The sequence below is a fragment of the Acipenser ruthenus genome, chromosome 45 (assembly GCF_902713425.1).
Source record: "Acipenser ruthenus chromosome 45, fAciRut3.2 maternal haplotype, whole genome shotgun sequence".
Classification (NCBI taxonomy): Eukaryota; Metazoa; Chordata; class Actinopteri; order Acipenseriformes; family Acipenseridae; genus Acipenser; species Acipenser ruthenus.
Window position 1 is genome coordinate 9,278,542 of NC_081233.1, and position 17,260 is coordinate 9,295,801.

The window sequence follows — 17,260 nt, forward strand, 5'->3', positions numbered from 1 at the left end:
CTGAAGGGGTTAAACACACGTACAGTGGTGTTAGAGCTGTATACCTTACGCACGCCGCAGAATGCTTCTGTTACAAGAGACGCAGGATTGTTATTGCTGTATTTCCTGTCAATACTCTAGTGACACGAGCGCAGTATTTACGATGCAGTTGCTTTTTCATTTAGTCCACTGCAAAATAATAACTACGAAAGCCTCCGTTCAATCGTGCAATTTTATAAAAATAATAATAATATTACAATGATTATATTATACTGTAAGTTGTAGCAGTGATAGAAGTGTTGGTGATTGTGTTTTATTATATCTTTTTTCATAATTTAGAAGAAGGAGAAGAGAAGGTATAATCGACCGTGCGCCAAACTGCGCTCAACAGGAAGGTCGTTTCTTGAGCGGTTAAAAGTTCTTCGATACGTACTGTATAGTCGGGCTAGTGTAAGAAAATAAACGAGGATTGGGAATGCGAAACAGTAAAGCAGAACGACACGTGGATTCTATGTATCCCCTGTGATACAAATACCATTGTCCCACGGCAGGTGGCGCTAATTAACTTCCCAATAACTCATTGAAAACAGAGAGCCCCGGTTCACTGGGGTTTAACTCTTGAGTTACAGGACTGAGAGGACGTTTATTTTCAAAATCTCTCTCCTCTTCTTTTTTTTGGTGTGAACAAAACACGGGTTGCTATTCCTAGAACGACACCGTGCTGCTGTTGGCTTGTTAAAGAAGCTTTCTAGAAAACTGGCATGGATATCACACTATTCACTCTAGAACACTGCCATGCATATCACACTATTCACTCTAGAACACTGGCATGGATATCACACTATTCACTCTAGAACACTGGCATGGATATTACACCATTCACTCTAGAACACTGCCATGCATATCACACTATTCACTCTAGAACACTGGCATGGATATCACACTATTCACTCTAGAACACTGCCATGCATATCACACTATTCACTCTAGAACACTGGCATGGATATCACACTATTCACTCTAGAACACTGGCGTGGATATCACACTATTCACTCTAGAACACTGGCATGGATATCACACTATTCACTCTAGAACACTGGCATGGATATCACACTATTCACTCTAGAACACTGGCATGGATATCACACCATTCACTCTAGAACACTGGCATCGATATCACACTATTCACTCTAGAACACTGCCATGCATATCACACTATTCACTCTAGAACACTGCCATGCATATCACACTATTCACTCCAGAACACTTTTGCAAGACAATTCCAGTGTTAAAAGGCAGCTACAGCGAAACATCAGGGCAGGGGTGGGCAGCCCTGGTCCTGAAGAGCCAGGATCCAGCGGGTTTTATAGGTAGCCCTTAATCATCCATTTTAAAGAACTGGAGCAGTTTCATTTTGACTCGTTAAGCAGCGAGAGCCGCTGCTCACGGAGCAGAGCTGACCACTCCTCATTTAATTGAACACATTAACTTCCTAAATTGATCAACAACTTGCGTTCTTCAGAAATTGACGATTAAGGGTTACCTATAAAACCTGCCGGAATGTGGATCTCCAGGAGCGGGGCTGGCCACCCCTGCTATAGGGGGAGCTAAGCGCAGGTAAATGCGGTACTGTCTCTTTAAGAGTCGGCTTGCACAGGGAGAAGTGGAAATGAGTTGTAGGCCACGCCCACGCCCATCTGGCACTGACTGAAATACTACTAGTCATGCAAAGTTGAGTTGCATTTAAATGCTTAAAATACATTTTATAAACGTTAAAAGAGAGAGAGGCAGAGAGCGCGCAACAGTGTGGGCTGGGACTGGCTAATTGGGTTGTTTGTGATACAAGTAGCAACACAAGTCGAGGTCTGTGAATTAGCAGTGTGTGTTGGATTGCTATGAAGAACATGACTCTGAGGCGGCTGAAGCAGTTAAGCCGCAAGGAAGAGGAGTGGGGGAGCGCCACGGACCGGGATGTGTACAGTGCGGGGAAGAATGAGATTTACCAGCCGGCTTCGGAGACATTCAAAACCCTGGATTCGTACAAAAACACCTCCGACGTTTACAACTACAAAACGCTGGCTTACTCCGGAGGAACGCTGCCCAGGAATCACAGGAAGGTAGCTATGTGGTCTCTTAATCATTTCTTTTATAACTTTTAACGTTTATAAAATGTATTTTAAGCATTTAAAATGTAAACGTTTTGCGGCTTTTATTAGTACCACCTCACCTTTTACAGCAACGCTGTGTTTGATGCAGTAATAGGTTTCGTAAGGATGTCCTTCTAATCGTATCCAGACCCAATGTATTCCTTCAGTAAACCTCTGTAGGGTGTATACCAGCGTCTCTCTGTCTTACTCTCTGTAAGGAAGAGGTTCTGTTTTGAAGTTTCTAAAAGGCTACAAGCCTTGCTTACTTCGAGAGTATACTATACCGCTCCTGCTGCTCCCAGCTGTAGACGGTGAACTTTTCTATTGCAGTACTCAATTTATAATGATAATGTCGTGTGGACAATGGACATCAACCTGCAGGTTACTTAATTATTTTAAGAAACAGGGTGTGTGGTGTGTGGTGTGTGTGTGTGTGTGTTTAACAACTTAAATAAACGCTATCGCCTCTCTACATTAAATACTGTACATTCGTTTTATAGAAGTTTCGCGATGTCGTGTTTTGTTTGGCACACTTGTTGCATGTAGGGTAATTAAGCACTCCTACAGATTGAACAAGAGCCGGTTCAAAAACTTAGTGGTTCTTTGTCACCCTAAAATATTCTAGAACCTACAGCACAATATCGGATCTAGAATATAACTTCACATGACTAGATTTGCATGCGCGTGTATCTCGGATTTAACATCAGTTATGACCTTGAAACAACACCTGTAAAACTCAACTCTTCCCTTCTGGTCTATATAGCACTCTGCCTTTTAATGTGCTTTAATTTACACTTATCTGATCCCTATTTTACTGTATTTAATCCTGCACTTAATCCAATCTGTAGTATCTCACTTGCACCCGTATCTAACCCGGGTGTAACTATCAACACTAATCTGCTCTGTTGAACTGTCCCGATATCAAATCGTACTGTGTTTGGTATTTGCTCTTATTAGGACTGGAGTCATTGTGTTTTGTATCGAGCTCTTTATTGTACTGTAATTCTTTATTAATTTTGTATACAACTGAAAGTCGCCCTGGGTAAGGGCGTCTGCTAGTAAACACATAGCAAAAGCACGAGCAGCATCCTTTATAAATACACGCGATTGTGTGAATTCAATGGGTTGCGACTCGTGTGTGTGGGTTTTTTTTTTTTTTTTTTTTTTTTTGTAACGCATCTTGACGGCACATGTGTGTAATGATAGTCTGCAGTCAATTAGCAGCGGAGACAGCGAGCCTGCGTGCGCCTTGTCAATTCGAGGGGAAATGCATGTGCAAAGTTTTAAAAGGGCGAGTTTGATGCCAGATTGATTTGTAATTTTATACGATAGTGTATCTCTCTCTCTCTCATATTAATGAAGGGTGCGGTTTTATATACACGGCTGTAGTTTTATTGAGACGTGTGCAATTTACCACTGGAGTCAACCTCTTAATGGTCAGAAGAAATCTCAGTACGTATGTACTCTGGGTCCGCGTATAGGCCTCTGGGTCTTAACGAAGAACAATAACAAACCTGAAAGGGGCTCTCTTAGAAGAGCAAAATCAAAGGGACATTCTCTCGGAGGAAGAAAAAAACGGTATTTCCCAGACACGTGTGTTCAGCTTACATATTTATCTCTCTTTGCTTGCATGTGAATGCAGCATCTTACAATTTTTTTTTTTAAATACACACCTTTTGACCAGTTCTGTCTGTTTAACCCTTTAAGGTACAAGTGACACGTGTCCCACAAAATAAAGCGATGTTATCTTTATTAATTTTGCAATGTTGTGGGTTTTTTTATTATAAATTCTGGTCAGTTCTGGTCACCTCGTTACAAAAAGGATATTGCTGCTCTAGAAAGAGATCAAAGAACATCAACCAGAATTATCCCGGGTTTAAAAGGCATGTCGTATGCAGACAGGCTAAAAGAATTGAATCTATTCAGTCAACAAAGAAGACTACGCGGCGATCTGATTCAAACATTCATATGTATAGACAATGTCAACCCAGGGGACTTCTTTGACCTGAAAAAAAGAAACAAGGACCAGGGGTCACAAATGGAGATTAGATAAAGGGGCATTCAGAACAGAAAATGAGACACTTTTTTACACAGAGAATTGTGAGGGTCTGGAACCAACTCCCCAGTAATGTTGTTGAAGCTGACACCCTGGGATCCTTCAAGAAGCTGCTTGATGAGATTCTGGGATCAATAAACTACTAACAACCAAACGAGCAAGATGTGCTGAATGGCCCCCTCTCGTTTGTAAACTTTCTTATGTTCTTAAATACTGACGGGTTGGCTCTGCTCGTCCAAATTGTCAGTTTCTTCCTCGTGATACTTGAGTCGCTCTCGGATGTATTTTAAGAAGAAACCGTTTGAAGAACCTCTCCATTCTTTATATACCTGAAGGGGTTCACTATTTCTTTGTCGGTTCGTGCTGTTAATGGTGTTGCGTTCATTTGAATGCTGCTTTGTATAATCTAGAACGTATGTGTCGGGGGCGCGCGCTTGTTTGCATGACTGTCAAACGCTGTGTTTTATAAGAATCATTCTGCATGCATATTCTAAAATGTTGCGCATTCTTTGCTCACAAAGGGCCGTGGTTTGAAGCTGTGTCGCTCTGACCACCCCCTCACCACACTGTTGCGCTCGGAGACAGGGCACACATTATGCCGCTCCGTTCCCCAGCCCGGTGCCTCATTTGTCGTGGGCTGGTTTTTATTTTATTGGTGCTATTATACATTGTCATTTACAATGAGGGTACTGTGCACACTGGCAAAGGAGCTGCACCCAAGAATGTATGGGCTGGCATTGGTGACATGGAGGCCCAACTTCAAAACTGGAAAAACAAAAAACAACTCGAACTTTGACCAAACATTTTGACAAGATGGAGCTTGATTATCAAACGTTGTAGATTTCGTTTAGTTATACTGCACAGAAATGTGGTACCTAATGGGTAAACAAGTAATCAAAAGTGAAATGATTGTCTTTTAATAAACAAACTGCCAATTGCCTGCTAACTTCCAAAGTCTACAAATTCCAGAACAGGTTTGTTACAGATTAATGGCGTGCTTTTGTTAAATTTAACGCGCTGATGTCGTTAGTGCAGAAACAGACCATACCATAAACATGCAAGGATTTTGAGACAGTAAGGAGAAAAATTGAGGTCTGCTTTTTGGGGTTAAATGAAGCCCGATTTCTGCTCCCTGAATGTAATCTTCATGACGTACCATTGGTTCTTTTTTGAAGGGTTAAGCTTTTTAAAATCTCTGTTCCTTTATGATGTTTTGCACAATGCACAGATCGTTTCTTTGTGCTGCAATTGCAGAAAACTGACTTTAATCACTCTCAAGTGATCCGTGATTAAAAGGGGGCTATTGAACCAGGTGCAGTTCTGACGCTGTGCGAATGAATGGGACCCACACGTGCCTCCCACACAACCCACATTGTACTGCAGTCGCGTGCGGCTCTCTGGAGTCTTTAAGGTATTTAGGGAAACAAATGAGATCATTGAAAAAAGCCCTGTGAAACGTGCAGGTCTCCCGACCGCGTTGTTAAAAAGCTCCCCCTTTGTCTTCACGCTGGGCAGGTTCTGAATGACCCATTGAACGACGCGCACAAAGGAGAAACCCCCATTTAGCAAAGCGTTAATAGAGCCTGAAATGGAGAAGATTAAATACATAAATAATTTAAAATTATGCAAATACAAGGCGGGCAGTGAAAGGGGGATTTTATTGTGTGTCCGGTCTAATTTGAGACGGATTTATGCACCACATTACGGGAGCTTTAAACATATCGGCGGGGGTGACCGTGTTTGAGATGTTAAACAAAGCTTTGTTTTATTGTACTGCCCGTGCTCTGTGTGTGTGTGTGTGTGTGTGTGTGTGTGTGTGTGTGTCATGCATGGAAAATGTGTTTTAAAACACACAGCTCTGTCTGTTTTGTAACCATATTTTAATACTAAATGATCTTATCAGAGCTGTCAATGCCTGGTCTGAACAAACTGTTGTCATACATTTGGTTCATCAGACAATGTACTGTATTATCCCTTCTAAGCATAACGGACCATATTACTGTTCACGAGTGTTTTTTAAGGTTTATTTAGGTGGAGACATTCCAAATATTCTATTAAAGGGAGTGTACTAAAAGTAGATGTTGCAACCACTAGGGTTTTTGTGTTGGCTTGTTTACTGGCACAAAGGCTTGCTGTCCTGGCACCAGTCCCGGATTTCCTCCTGACGCGTGCCTCCTTGCTCGATACCACCCCTAACCTGTGGCTCTTCTTTTCTTTGCCTAGGGGGCATCTTTGAAGTGGAAATCTCTGACTCACTCGCCTGCACAGCAGAGGTAAGGCGGAGTGGTTCATTCACCTGTATCTTCTCAAGCCTAGCTGCACCGTGCCAGTGTTATTTGAAAGGGGGAAACCCTGCAGACAATGCGCACAGAGCACTGCGGTTAGAGGTAAAGGGAGCTTCCTCTGTTCAGTGTAAAAACCTCCCGTTCACTGACTTGTTTTAAAACCAGATCCCGCAATGGCAAGTTTCATTTGTGTTTTGATAACGGCATGTTTATATTTGTATTGATTTTCTGCGTGGTTCTCAGGTTACGCACATTCTCAAAAAAAAAAAATCCCTAAAACCCGGGACGTTTTTTCAAACGTCAGTGTGTGCTTTTCAGTAGGAGGGGGACGTTTTTATGAATTCTTTTTTTACTTTCCCAGTATTTACTATCGTATGGATGGAAATAAAACAGCAGTTTGACCCATTCCAAGTTTTACTGGGTTTAATGACACACACCTGAGCTTGTAACCGGTACACTGTGGCTATAATCAAGCTTTTAGTAAAACCTGGAATGGGTGAACTTGCTATGCAGCAGGAGGCTTGTTTTCATCCTAATATAGGTTTTCTGGATAAGCCCAGAAGAGCAGCGCGATTTTTTTTTTTTTTTGCCTCATTTTTGTTGCCAGGCATTTTTTTTGAAGCTCGTCAGGTAATCGATCACGCGCTGTACTTTAGGCTACTGAAAGAGATTTAATACATTTTATTGGATTGACTGGCATGTAGGTCAAACGCTGAAACAGGTGAGTAGATTTGAGGAGTCGATCCTCTTTCGCCTGGAAATACAGGCTTGATAAGACACATTTTTACAGCTGTCAGAAATAAGCAGATCATATATATACAGGGCAAAGCCATGCGTTTTAAAGCCGCGCCTGCGTATTGGACTTCCCCCATGCAGCACATAGTAAATACTAGGCCATGTGCAACTGACGTCTAAACAGGTTAAGGGATTTTTCAAATAGTTATTTTATAATGTACACAAGGACCGCATTTGCACACCTAATCCACCAACCTGAAATGCGTTCTTTAGAGGAGATTTAACAAGAGCCTGATTGAAGTCGATTTGGGTTCACGACCCCTCCTTCCCCTTATGTTGGCTGTGTTGTGTCAAAACAAGTCGCATATACAGGGATGGAAAATAGACTTCCATTGCATAGCAGTTTGATCCATTCCTGGTTTTACTGTGAGTTTTTAAAGACACACCTGAGTTTGTTGCCTACGCACTGTGGCTAATCAAGCTTGTATTAAAACCTGGAATGGGTGATACTGCTATGCAATAGAAGTCATAGTATAAACTTTTTTTTTGATAATCTGCTTATTAGATCATCGAGCAGAGCTAGTTAAAAAAAAAAAAACCGGATGACGTAGTGACGTCTTTGTTTTGTTCCAAACAAAGGGGATTGCCAATGCTTTTGATAGGAGTTGTTTTCAGTACGAAGTCTGTTTTGAAGCACATCTGCTGTAACTCCTTGTAAAGTCTTTGCACTTCATTAGACTCCTTTTTACTTTGGAAATCACCCTTTGGAACGCTCCAGGGTTTTGTTCAGAAGTTTCCAAAGCGAGTTTGCTTTTTGTTTTTATTTCAGTGGAGAAGTTGAAATATTTTTAGGCGGCGATGTCTGAAAACAATGCAGCAGCTGTGCAGCCCGGGGCGCGGCCTCTCGCTCGTCCCGCTGTGGGAGCCGCAGTCCGCGTCCTTGTTCTGCTTTTCGTGCTGCTGGCTCTGAATATCAAACGTAGCGCTGTCTGTTGGGGCGAGATCTTTGCTGTTGTATTTCTTTTTGTTATTTAAGTACATAATCATTTTACAAACGAGAGGAGGATGTGTGGCTCGATGCCTTGTCCCAAGTCTAGCTCCACTTAGTTCCTTTTCAGAGTCACCTGGTCCTAGTTTCTGTGCTGATTTTAAAGACCCCTTAGTTTTTAAATAAATAAGTAATGCGAGCAATTGGCTGGATTCTCTGTCCTTTTTTAAATCGTCATTGGCGCGCTAATTTGAGCTGTATTTAAAACATGATACATTTCTAATATATTTAAATTGGGGGTGCAGTGTTTTAAAGTTTCAGCTCGGCTTTGCACTTCCTATGAGACATTCGAGTGGAGTCTGTGTGCAGGTATCTCTGGACTGTTCTGTTGGAAGGGTAGTTGAAATAGTTTCAAATCCAGTCTTCTGGAAGTCAGAGTATCTTCTATCAGATTCGAGGATTACCTAAAGTGGCTTAGAACCGCCCTGCTGGGGGCCAATAACTTCCAACACTGACTTTAAGATAATGCGCAGATGGTGTCTGTCATTGCTTTGAAGACCAGGTCCCATCATGTCTCTGCCTTCCCTCCCCTTCAATTAACACATGATGACTGGATAGAAGTGTAAGCTTGGTTAACGTGTGTTTTTACCATCAGTTTTCTTTGTTTTCAGGAAAATTATTATCCTGGAGAAGGAAGACAATGAAACGTTTGGCTTTGAAATCCAGGTGAGGGGCCGGCCGTTCTTCTTCTCATTCTCATAATTATTTTATTGAAAGTAACACCAATTCACTAAATCTTCACTGGTGTGCACTTTCACTCACGACACAGGTTTCCACTGTGCAGTTTCTAACTAATAATTGTGTGTGTTCTTTGTGTCGTTACCATGCCCAGCGTCAATGCATTTCTTTAAGGAAAGTTTTCTAAGTAGGTTGGAATTACCAGGCAGGATTGAATGGAATGTATTAACAGCTGTGACACAGACAGTTGGTTTTGGGGAAACAGTGTTCACATGAAATATCTGGGCACTCTTCTCACAGTTTGTTATTTTAATATCTTTTAAAAGCTGCTATAATTACAGCAGCACCCTGATTACATTTCAATAGCTTTTGGACATCAGTTCCAATGGTTTTGTTTGCCAAAAAAAGCTATTTGAAGTCAAAGCCAGTGGTATTTAACTGCCGCGTGTTTTGTTTTCCAGACGTACGGCCTGCACCACCAGAATGAAAACTCGCTGGAGATGTGCACATTTGTGTGCAAGGTGCACGACCACAGCCCTGCCCATGCAGGAGGGCTCAAAGTTGGTAAGTGCTTTTGGATTAAGAGGGAATTATCTCTCTCTGCATTGTAGAGGTGGGGAGGGGGTCTGTTTGAGACAGTCTGTCTCTCCCTTTTAAGAGTTCAATAATGAAGAGATTAGATCCCTGCCCTTTTGAAATCCACATCAACCCTTGTGAGCTTCCTGTCTTCGCTGCAGTCAGATTGCATTCTGGGTTTGTTTGCTTCTCGGTTTGCCAGTTTCACTTCCTGCTTGGAGGCGTCTCTGAATACAGTCCTTGCTGCTGTGGTTTCATACAGTGGCAAACCTCTCGGCAGAGACCTCCTAATGTTCTTGTGGTCAGAAGTCATGCCAGGTTGCTGCCACACACACACCAAAACAAACAATAAAAATGGAAAAAACAATGACCTAATTGTGACGCATAAGTTGAGCTACAGTTTGTTAAACCACGGAATATTTTCCAGATCAATTTGTCAACAGCTATTAATGTACTGTATATAGAGAATGGATTGTAGTCTGTAACCAGTTTCACTGTCGCAGTATATTACTTTTCTATATAGACAAGCAATGCTGAGAGGACTTGGTTTTAAGTCTCATGATGAGTAGGGCTGACTGATGTAATAAGAAGGTAACCCAGATTCACTCGGGACGGGTCCAATGCAGTCTCTCTCTCCCTTATTTCCCATGCGGTAAGCAGCTGAAACAATACAAGCAGTCAGTTACTTGTGAACATCTCCCTGGACCTCCTGTTTTCCAGCTCATTTAAATCAAGACGTTTGAGAGACAATTTGGTGCTTTGAAATGTTTGACTGTGCCTTTTAGTTTTACCCAAATCTGTAAACGTTCTACATTTCTGAGGTGGCCTGTGGTGGAGGTGCCCCGAGCAGCAGCAGTAGGCTGGACATACATTGATCCCCCTTTATATCTCCCATGTGTATCTCGCATGTCTCCTGATCCCAATGTGTTCTCATCCTTTGCTAAACAAGTGTTTATGTGGAGTCTGGCTGTGAGGGGGCAGTTTGTCTTCTAAATGGAAATCTCCAGTAAATCTTTCTGCTGGTTTTAATAACGCACACAAACACAGTGGGGCTCAACGGATCGAAACGGTGGTGGCTTGAAACGCTGCTCTTGTTTTAAATCATTAAAGAGGGGACTTTGAGAACCAACATCTCTAACAGTACGAGTAAGATGACCGGTTTGGTCCTGATTTTATATTCAGGGACAGTGTTAAGATTTGCCATGGTTTGGATCATTTTGAAAAGCTCCCCCTCTGAACTGTAGAGGTGTGATTTTATTGTGTAACCCCCTCGGTTGTTCCCTAACTCAGTCCTTCCATTCTGTGTGTTTATCAGGAGACACCATTGCCAGTGTGAACGATGCCAGCGTGGAGGGTTACAAGCACAAGGAGATGGTGGAGCTCATCCGCTCAGCTGGAAACTACATCAGGTAATAGACTGACTGTGTTGAAAGAGCGTCTTCTTGAGCCTTTTGGGTGGTTAAGAAAAGGCCAAGAAACAATTTTACTGTCAGGGGCAGGATCATCTGTACAAATTAACCTATTATAAATCTTTTAAAGAGAAACCCTATAACTTTGTTAATGCCATTTTCCGCGCCTTTTGAAATGTCGGATTGCAGCCTGTGTAAGATGAACTGCAATGTTATTAATTCTGACGCTTTGATTGGTTGAAACCAAAACATTAATTCCCCCCACAATTGTAGGCATTAAAATATCCAAATACAAGTTGCATGGTATGCATGTCAGCCTTTGATATGCACATCTTAAGACCCATGAGAAATGTGCAATGCCAGCACATGGAGCAATGGTTCAAACTGATACTCCTTGGTGTGGACATTGTAACGGGATACGCCATGTTTCCAAGACGATAATCCAGGAGCAGCATGTGTTTGAGCGACATTCAATCTGTACACTACGTTTAGATGCACTTGGTTCTGCTTCGGTGTTAACAAACAATATCCTTGTTCTCAGGCTGGAAACTGTGTACGGAGATTCGATCAGGAAAGCCGAACTGGAGACCAGATTACAGTATTTAAAGGTAACAGACTCTTCTGTTTTGAACCCCACTCCCTAATTTCCTGTTAACAATTCTGTGGATCGATGCTGCTAAGAAAGTGTTAATGCCTGTAGCATGACCTCTCAATTCTGCTTCCTTCTTTCCAGCAAACCCTTCATGAGAAGTGGGGAGAGTACAGGTCCTTAATGGTGCAGGAACAGAGACTAGTTCACGGTGAGTCCACTTTCATTCTCTTTCTCGCTTCTCGTATCGTGCGGTGCTTTTCTTTAACCCTTTTTAAGGTGCAAGGGACACGTGTTCCACAAATAAAATAACTCATTTTTGCAATGAGGTGCACGAAACAGGGTTTAAAGTGTACTGAGGGGTTGGATCCGGTCGTCCGAATGGTCAGTTTCCTCCTCGTGATGCTCGAGTCGCTCTCGCATGTGTTTTAAATAGGAAACCGTTTGAGCAGCAAGCACTCGATTCGTTGCGTATCTTAAGGGTTAAATGCCGTTGGCAGCCCCTCTTGCTGGTACGGCATAGGGGGTTGAAGTGTAGCTGCAACAGTACAGTGGAATCTAACCACCTCGCTGGCCACGGGGAATGAGGGCTCGATGAGATGACAAATTCATACCTTTTTCTGGGACCCTGTTTGGAAGAGAGATTTGTGTAGCTGACTCTTCTCGGTACCAAACCCAAGTGCTTGTCTTATCTTTTGATATCCCATCAAAAAACAGGAATAACCCTTTGGATGAAATACAGAGGCTAAGTGTTTTACACATCCAATCGTAGAATTAGGATTCTGACACTTTGTTTTCTACAGCTGCTATCAGCCTGCATAATAGCATGGTTTGGATTACAGGTCAGTTTGGACTGCCAGGGTTGGGGTGACAGTCCACCTGTAATGTGTATTTAAAGCATGCTAGTGTTTGTCCCGGCTCACATGGAGATAGATAAGCTGAGCCCACACTGGTCCAATAAGAGTTAATAGGGAGCTGGTCCTGATTTTGAGGAAATCTGGTTGAGGTTAGTGTACTGTGTAGAAATCGATTCGAGGTATTTGTCTACTGTACAGTTAAAGATTGTTTGAGTTTCCTGAAACCTGTGTACTAAGTTTCATGCCCTCAAGCGCTTCAGCTAAACTGGTTTGGCAGACGGGCAAGCTGTTCATTCTACTTACTAGTTTTTTGACGAGTTGATTTGTCTGCATTCCTACATGACGTTGCAGTTCACACTGAATTCCTGCAGAGGTTTTTGCTGTGCTGTACTTTTCGGGTTAACAGTGAAACTTTTTCTGTTGGTTTAGGGAAACTTAACCCATTGAGTTATGATAACTTGCTCTACATTTGTTATAAAATGTTTTCAAAAGCTTATTTAAGTATCAAAGATCCATTAGCAGCACGTCTTATTATTATTATTATTATTATTATTATTATTATTATTATTAATAGACTTTGTGGTGAAACTCAAACCCGGGAGGGTTGGGCGTACATTGTGAAACGACATTGGAAAACCAGATGCCTGGTGGTTTTATGATAATAAATAGTCTTCCAAGCAGGGTACTGAAGGAAGTGTGTTTACTCAATTCCATAAACACATTAGTGTTATTTCCATCCCTGATGTGTACAAGACCCCCATTGCATAGCAGTTTGATCCATTCCTGGTTTTGCTGAGTTTAAGACACACCTGAGCTTGTTACCTAAACACTGTGTAGCTCTTTACTCTTGTGTAGTAAAACCTGGCATGTGTGAAACCACTAAGCAATAGGAGTCTTGCAGTATATCTATCCCTGCACATTAATACTGTCAACAACATATTTATTTTCAATTGTTTTATTTTAAAGGGGATGATCCGAGTGGTTATCAGCATATCCCAGATAAAGTTTAGGAAATTAAATAGAAACTATAACTGTTTTTTCAGGGATTGTTCTGAATGACCCTGCCATGTATGAAACGCTGGAGTCGGTGAGAGCCTGCATCTACGGCACCAGCAGTGGAACCAAACCCATCCCGTCCCCGAGTCCAGCCTCTGATCGGCAGCTCTACTCCACCGGGAGGGAGCCCATGCAGCACCCCGTCCCGTCCTCGAGTCCAGCCTCCCATCAGCAGCTCTACTCCACCGGGAGGGAGCCCTTGCAGCACCCCGTCCCATCCCAGAGTCCAGCCTCCCATCGGCAGCGCTACTCCACCGGGAGCCCCTGCAGCTCAACCAGCTGTGTGAGGAGCAGCACAGTGGAGAGCGAGGACGCGCTGTATCAAACCTGCTTCTTCGAGGAGGGGATCCACAACTCCGTGGGGGACAAGGGGAAGCAGCCGGGGGTCCCGTGCAAAAAGGGACTGAGCGACCTGTTCAGCACGACCAAGAGCAGCCTGAGCAGGAGCGCCAGCACCAGGAGCTACCAGACCCGATCCTGGGACAAAACCAGCAACAGCAGCAGCAGCAGCAGCCAGAGCAACTATGGCTCCCTGCCACGTAAAAAGAAGCAGAAGAGCTTCCGCAGCACATTCTTAAAGTTCATCCCAGGACTCAATCGCTCTCTGGAAGAGGAAGAAAGCAAATTTTAGCTGCTTTTTTTTCTGGTTTTTATTTTTTTGGTAAACCTTTTAAAGTTGTGGTTTTTTTTTTTTGGTTTTTTTTAAACAATTTTAAGTTATTTATTTATTTGTTTTTTTGGTTGTAAATAGTTTCTTTAAAAACAATGTTCAAAAGAGGGATGCCAACACACGTTCAGATTATATATATATATGTATATGTAATATATATATATATATATATATATATATATATATAAAGCTATGTTCTATTTTCAGTTTAAAAATAATAAATGCATGGCATTTGAACGTATTGTGTGAGTTGTTTGATTTTTAATAGCAACACAAAGAAGTGGATGCCTCCTCGTTGTAACACTTCTCTCCATTTGAATGTGACCTTTTCAACTGGGATCACTGTCCAGTCCCCGGCAAATAGGATTTCCCAGACAAACTCACGACAAAAAAATGGTAACTCAATATTGGACAAACAGAACCCAAAACCAATCGTGGCAAACCATCATAAAAAGGCAACAGCAAGGAGCAACGCTAATAGCAGGGAGTGCCTCCGATCTTCCTTGCGTAACACGGTATGCTATTCATTCAATCTCATACATTCAAGCTTTTGCTGTCCGGGATAATCCCCTCTTGAGTTGACACGACAGCTTGCCTGTATTGCAGTTGTTCAGTGAACGGTGGCACGCTGCCAGTTCCACACAGATAAACCAGTTCTCTTCTCCAATTCAGAGTTTTAGTTTACTGAAAAAACTAAAGAGCTGTGTGAATAGTAGCAAAACCTTAAACCATTTTAATTTGACTTAAGCAGTCCGCACAGAGACCACAGCTTTAGTAAAAACAAGCAGCATCTGTTTATTTGCATTTAGACTCTGCTTGCTTCTGCCAAACACTACAGACGCAGCCCTTGCAGTCTCTTCATTCCGATTACAGGGATGGAAATGAGGCTCACGTGGGTACAATGCAGTTACGTTAACAAACACTGTGCTTCAATAACAATGGTTCTGTTGCTTCTCAGTTAAATATGTTCACGGTTTGGAATCCGAAGCAGCACCACAAAAGCGAGAGGAATGCAATTTAAACGCTCAAGGCGCTTCTGCTATTCGTTTTTGTTTTTCATGTTTTCACCGCGTCTACAAAAAAAAACACTTGATTCGCGTTGCGTTGTCCGGAGCGTTCTATTCAGCTTACAGCGCTCTTTCAAGGGGCAAGGAGCAAGGAGCATACATCAACATTGTGGCAATGTAAACAAACTGTACTGCTAATTAGGTCAGGCGGTTTTGTGAAAACGAAACGCCCAGCCTCTTGCAACAGCAATTTTAAGCTACGTAAATAAAACAGCAAATTTAACATACAAATCATTTTCTTAAATATTAGGTATAGGGCCTATTATTAATGTTTACATTACATTGTCAATATCCCCTCCGGAAACGCTGTTTTATTGGGCCATATTATGTATTTTGTTAAGAGTACTAGCCAGTGCTTGTGAGTGCGTTTATTTCATACTGCGTAAAACTTCAAACTCATTTGAATACTCAAAACAATTAAGTATTTTTACGCAAAAGTGTGATACGTGTCTATGTAAATGAGTGCATTGTATTCTTAGATTTTCGTGTCCATCTCTGTAATGTTGTTTGTATTGGTTTCCAGGACCCCTCTGTTAATGAGAGCACGGTCTCCTGGTAAAAACAAACACAGTATTCATGGTACACTTTTAAAACGTGTTTTTTTTCGGGGTTTTTTGTTTACAAGAGTATAGTAGGTATTTCTAGTTGGTGGTGGGCAATCCGAGACAAATTCAGAGAAGGCAAAAAAATGCATGACGAAAAGGAAACCTGGCTTCAGAAAACAATGCAGGGCGCGGATTCCGTTTTAAGCGTGTTTGCCGACGCTGGTCCAGCTGGAAGCCTTCGTGGACTGAGCTTCACTTCACATCACAGTGGCTTTGATAACAGGAAGAAGTTCAAATACATCTACACAAAGAAGGAGCAGCATTTCATATAAACAATCAGCTGAGGTTTATGACAACGCAGAGACGAACAGACGTACATAAGAACAAAAGCTTGGGAAGAGCAAGAGGCAAAGCACGCAGGGTTACCACAGGGCCCCGTGTGCACTAGGAGCACGCAGGGTTACCACAGGGCCCCGTGTGCACTAGGAGCACGCAGGGTTACCACAGGGCCCCGTGTGCACTAGGAGCACGCAGGGTTACCACAGGGCCCCGTGTGCACTAGGAGCACGCAGGGTTACCACAGGGCCCCGTGTGCACTAGGAGCACGCAGGGTTACCACAGGGCCCCGTGCTAGCCCCTCACCTGCTAGGTTCGTCCATAACAATGTCTAAAAACAAAAAGTGCTTCCTTCCATATAAACGTACTTGCACACTGTCTCCATTAATGCTCTTGTAAATTTGATGGTAGGATGTGATGTAGCTTTTTTGCATGATCTCGCCAGATTAACGACTTATGCAAACGTTATCGCTTTCATCAGACTGGAGCGCTGCCAGTCTGAGTAAAGAGCTTTCTATATTTCATTTTGTATTTGCATCTTTGTCTTCTGTATTGCTGGGACAGATATTGGAATATGCAAACTCTGCTTGAAATGTATTAGTGTATCTATCATTTTTAAATGACTCTCAGAAAGATATCCTGCAAAGGAAACCCAATGCATTCATGGGAGTAAAAAACACACGCATGGTTCTGTACAGTGTGCTTCTCTCCTTGCTTTAATACTTCATCATTAACAATTAGGTGTAATTGAATCCAGTGAGATACTGTAATTACACACTTGTTTTCCAGATAATTCCAGGGAGTATTCTTTTGCATTTTGAATTAATGAAACACTCGTGTTTGGCCCAGCAGTAGCATTATGTGAGCACGGCACTGATGTCTCTTGTGTTGCTTTTGAGGTCTGTGTTGAAGAGACTATACTGAGTGTTTACTGTAAAAGCACTCCCAAAGGGACAGGGTTACAGTAGCTGTATTAACTTCTAACCAAACCTCAGCAGCTCATCTGTTTATTGGCTGAGTTCAGTTTCGTGCAGACAGGTGCATGGCAACCAATTCACTAATGCAAATGTGTGTGCGTGTGCGCGTGACACTGCAGGCACCAGATACTTCTGATAGGCAGGAGTGGGAGCGTTTCAGAGGAAGTGGAACTGAGACCACAGCATAAAAAAAGATGATATGTATATTTAGTCTGTGCGTAGCCAAAGCCGCGCTTGCTTGAGGAAGTGT

At 42.4% G+C, this 17,260-nt stretch overlaps 1 protein-coding gene across 1 annotated transcript; it reads left to right on the forward strand.

Annotated features, from left to right (window-relative positions):
- Positions 1-1,600: 1,600 nt before the first annotated feature.
- On the forward strand, positions 1,601-14,209 carry LOC117400897 (general receptor for phosphoinositides 1-associated scaffold protein). The gene is made up of 8 exons (XM_034001245.3): positions 1,601-2,096; positions 6,406-6,455; positions 8,862-8,916; positions 9,390-9,492; positions 10,820-10,913; positions 11,455-11,521; positions 11,647-11,713; positions 13,403-14,209. Exons 1-8 carry the CDS (start codon positions 1,875-1,877, stop codon positions 14,044-14,046), a joined length of 1,302 nt encoding a protein of 433 aa, XP_033857136.2. The 5' UTR covers positions 1,601-1,874; the 3' UTR covers positions 14,047-14,209.
- The last annotated feature ends 3,051 nt before the right edge of the window (positions 14,210-17,260 follow it).

Coding starts and splice junctions, on each gene's coding strand:
- LOC117400897 (XM_034001245.3), top strand. CDS start 1,875: ATGAAGAACATGACTCTGAGGCGGCTGAAGCAGTTAAGCCGCAAGGAA. Junction 6,456..8,861: donor CACTCGCCTGCACAGCAGAG/GTAAGGCGGAGT, acceptor CTTTGTTTTCAG/GAAAATTATTATCCTGGAGA. Junction 11,522..11,646: donor CCAGATTACAGTATTTAAAG/GTAACAGACTCT, acceptor CCTTCTTTCCAG/CAAACCCTTCATGAGAAGTG.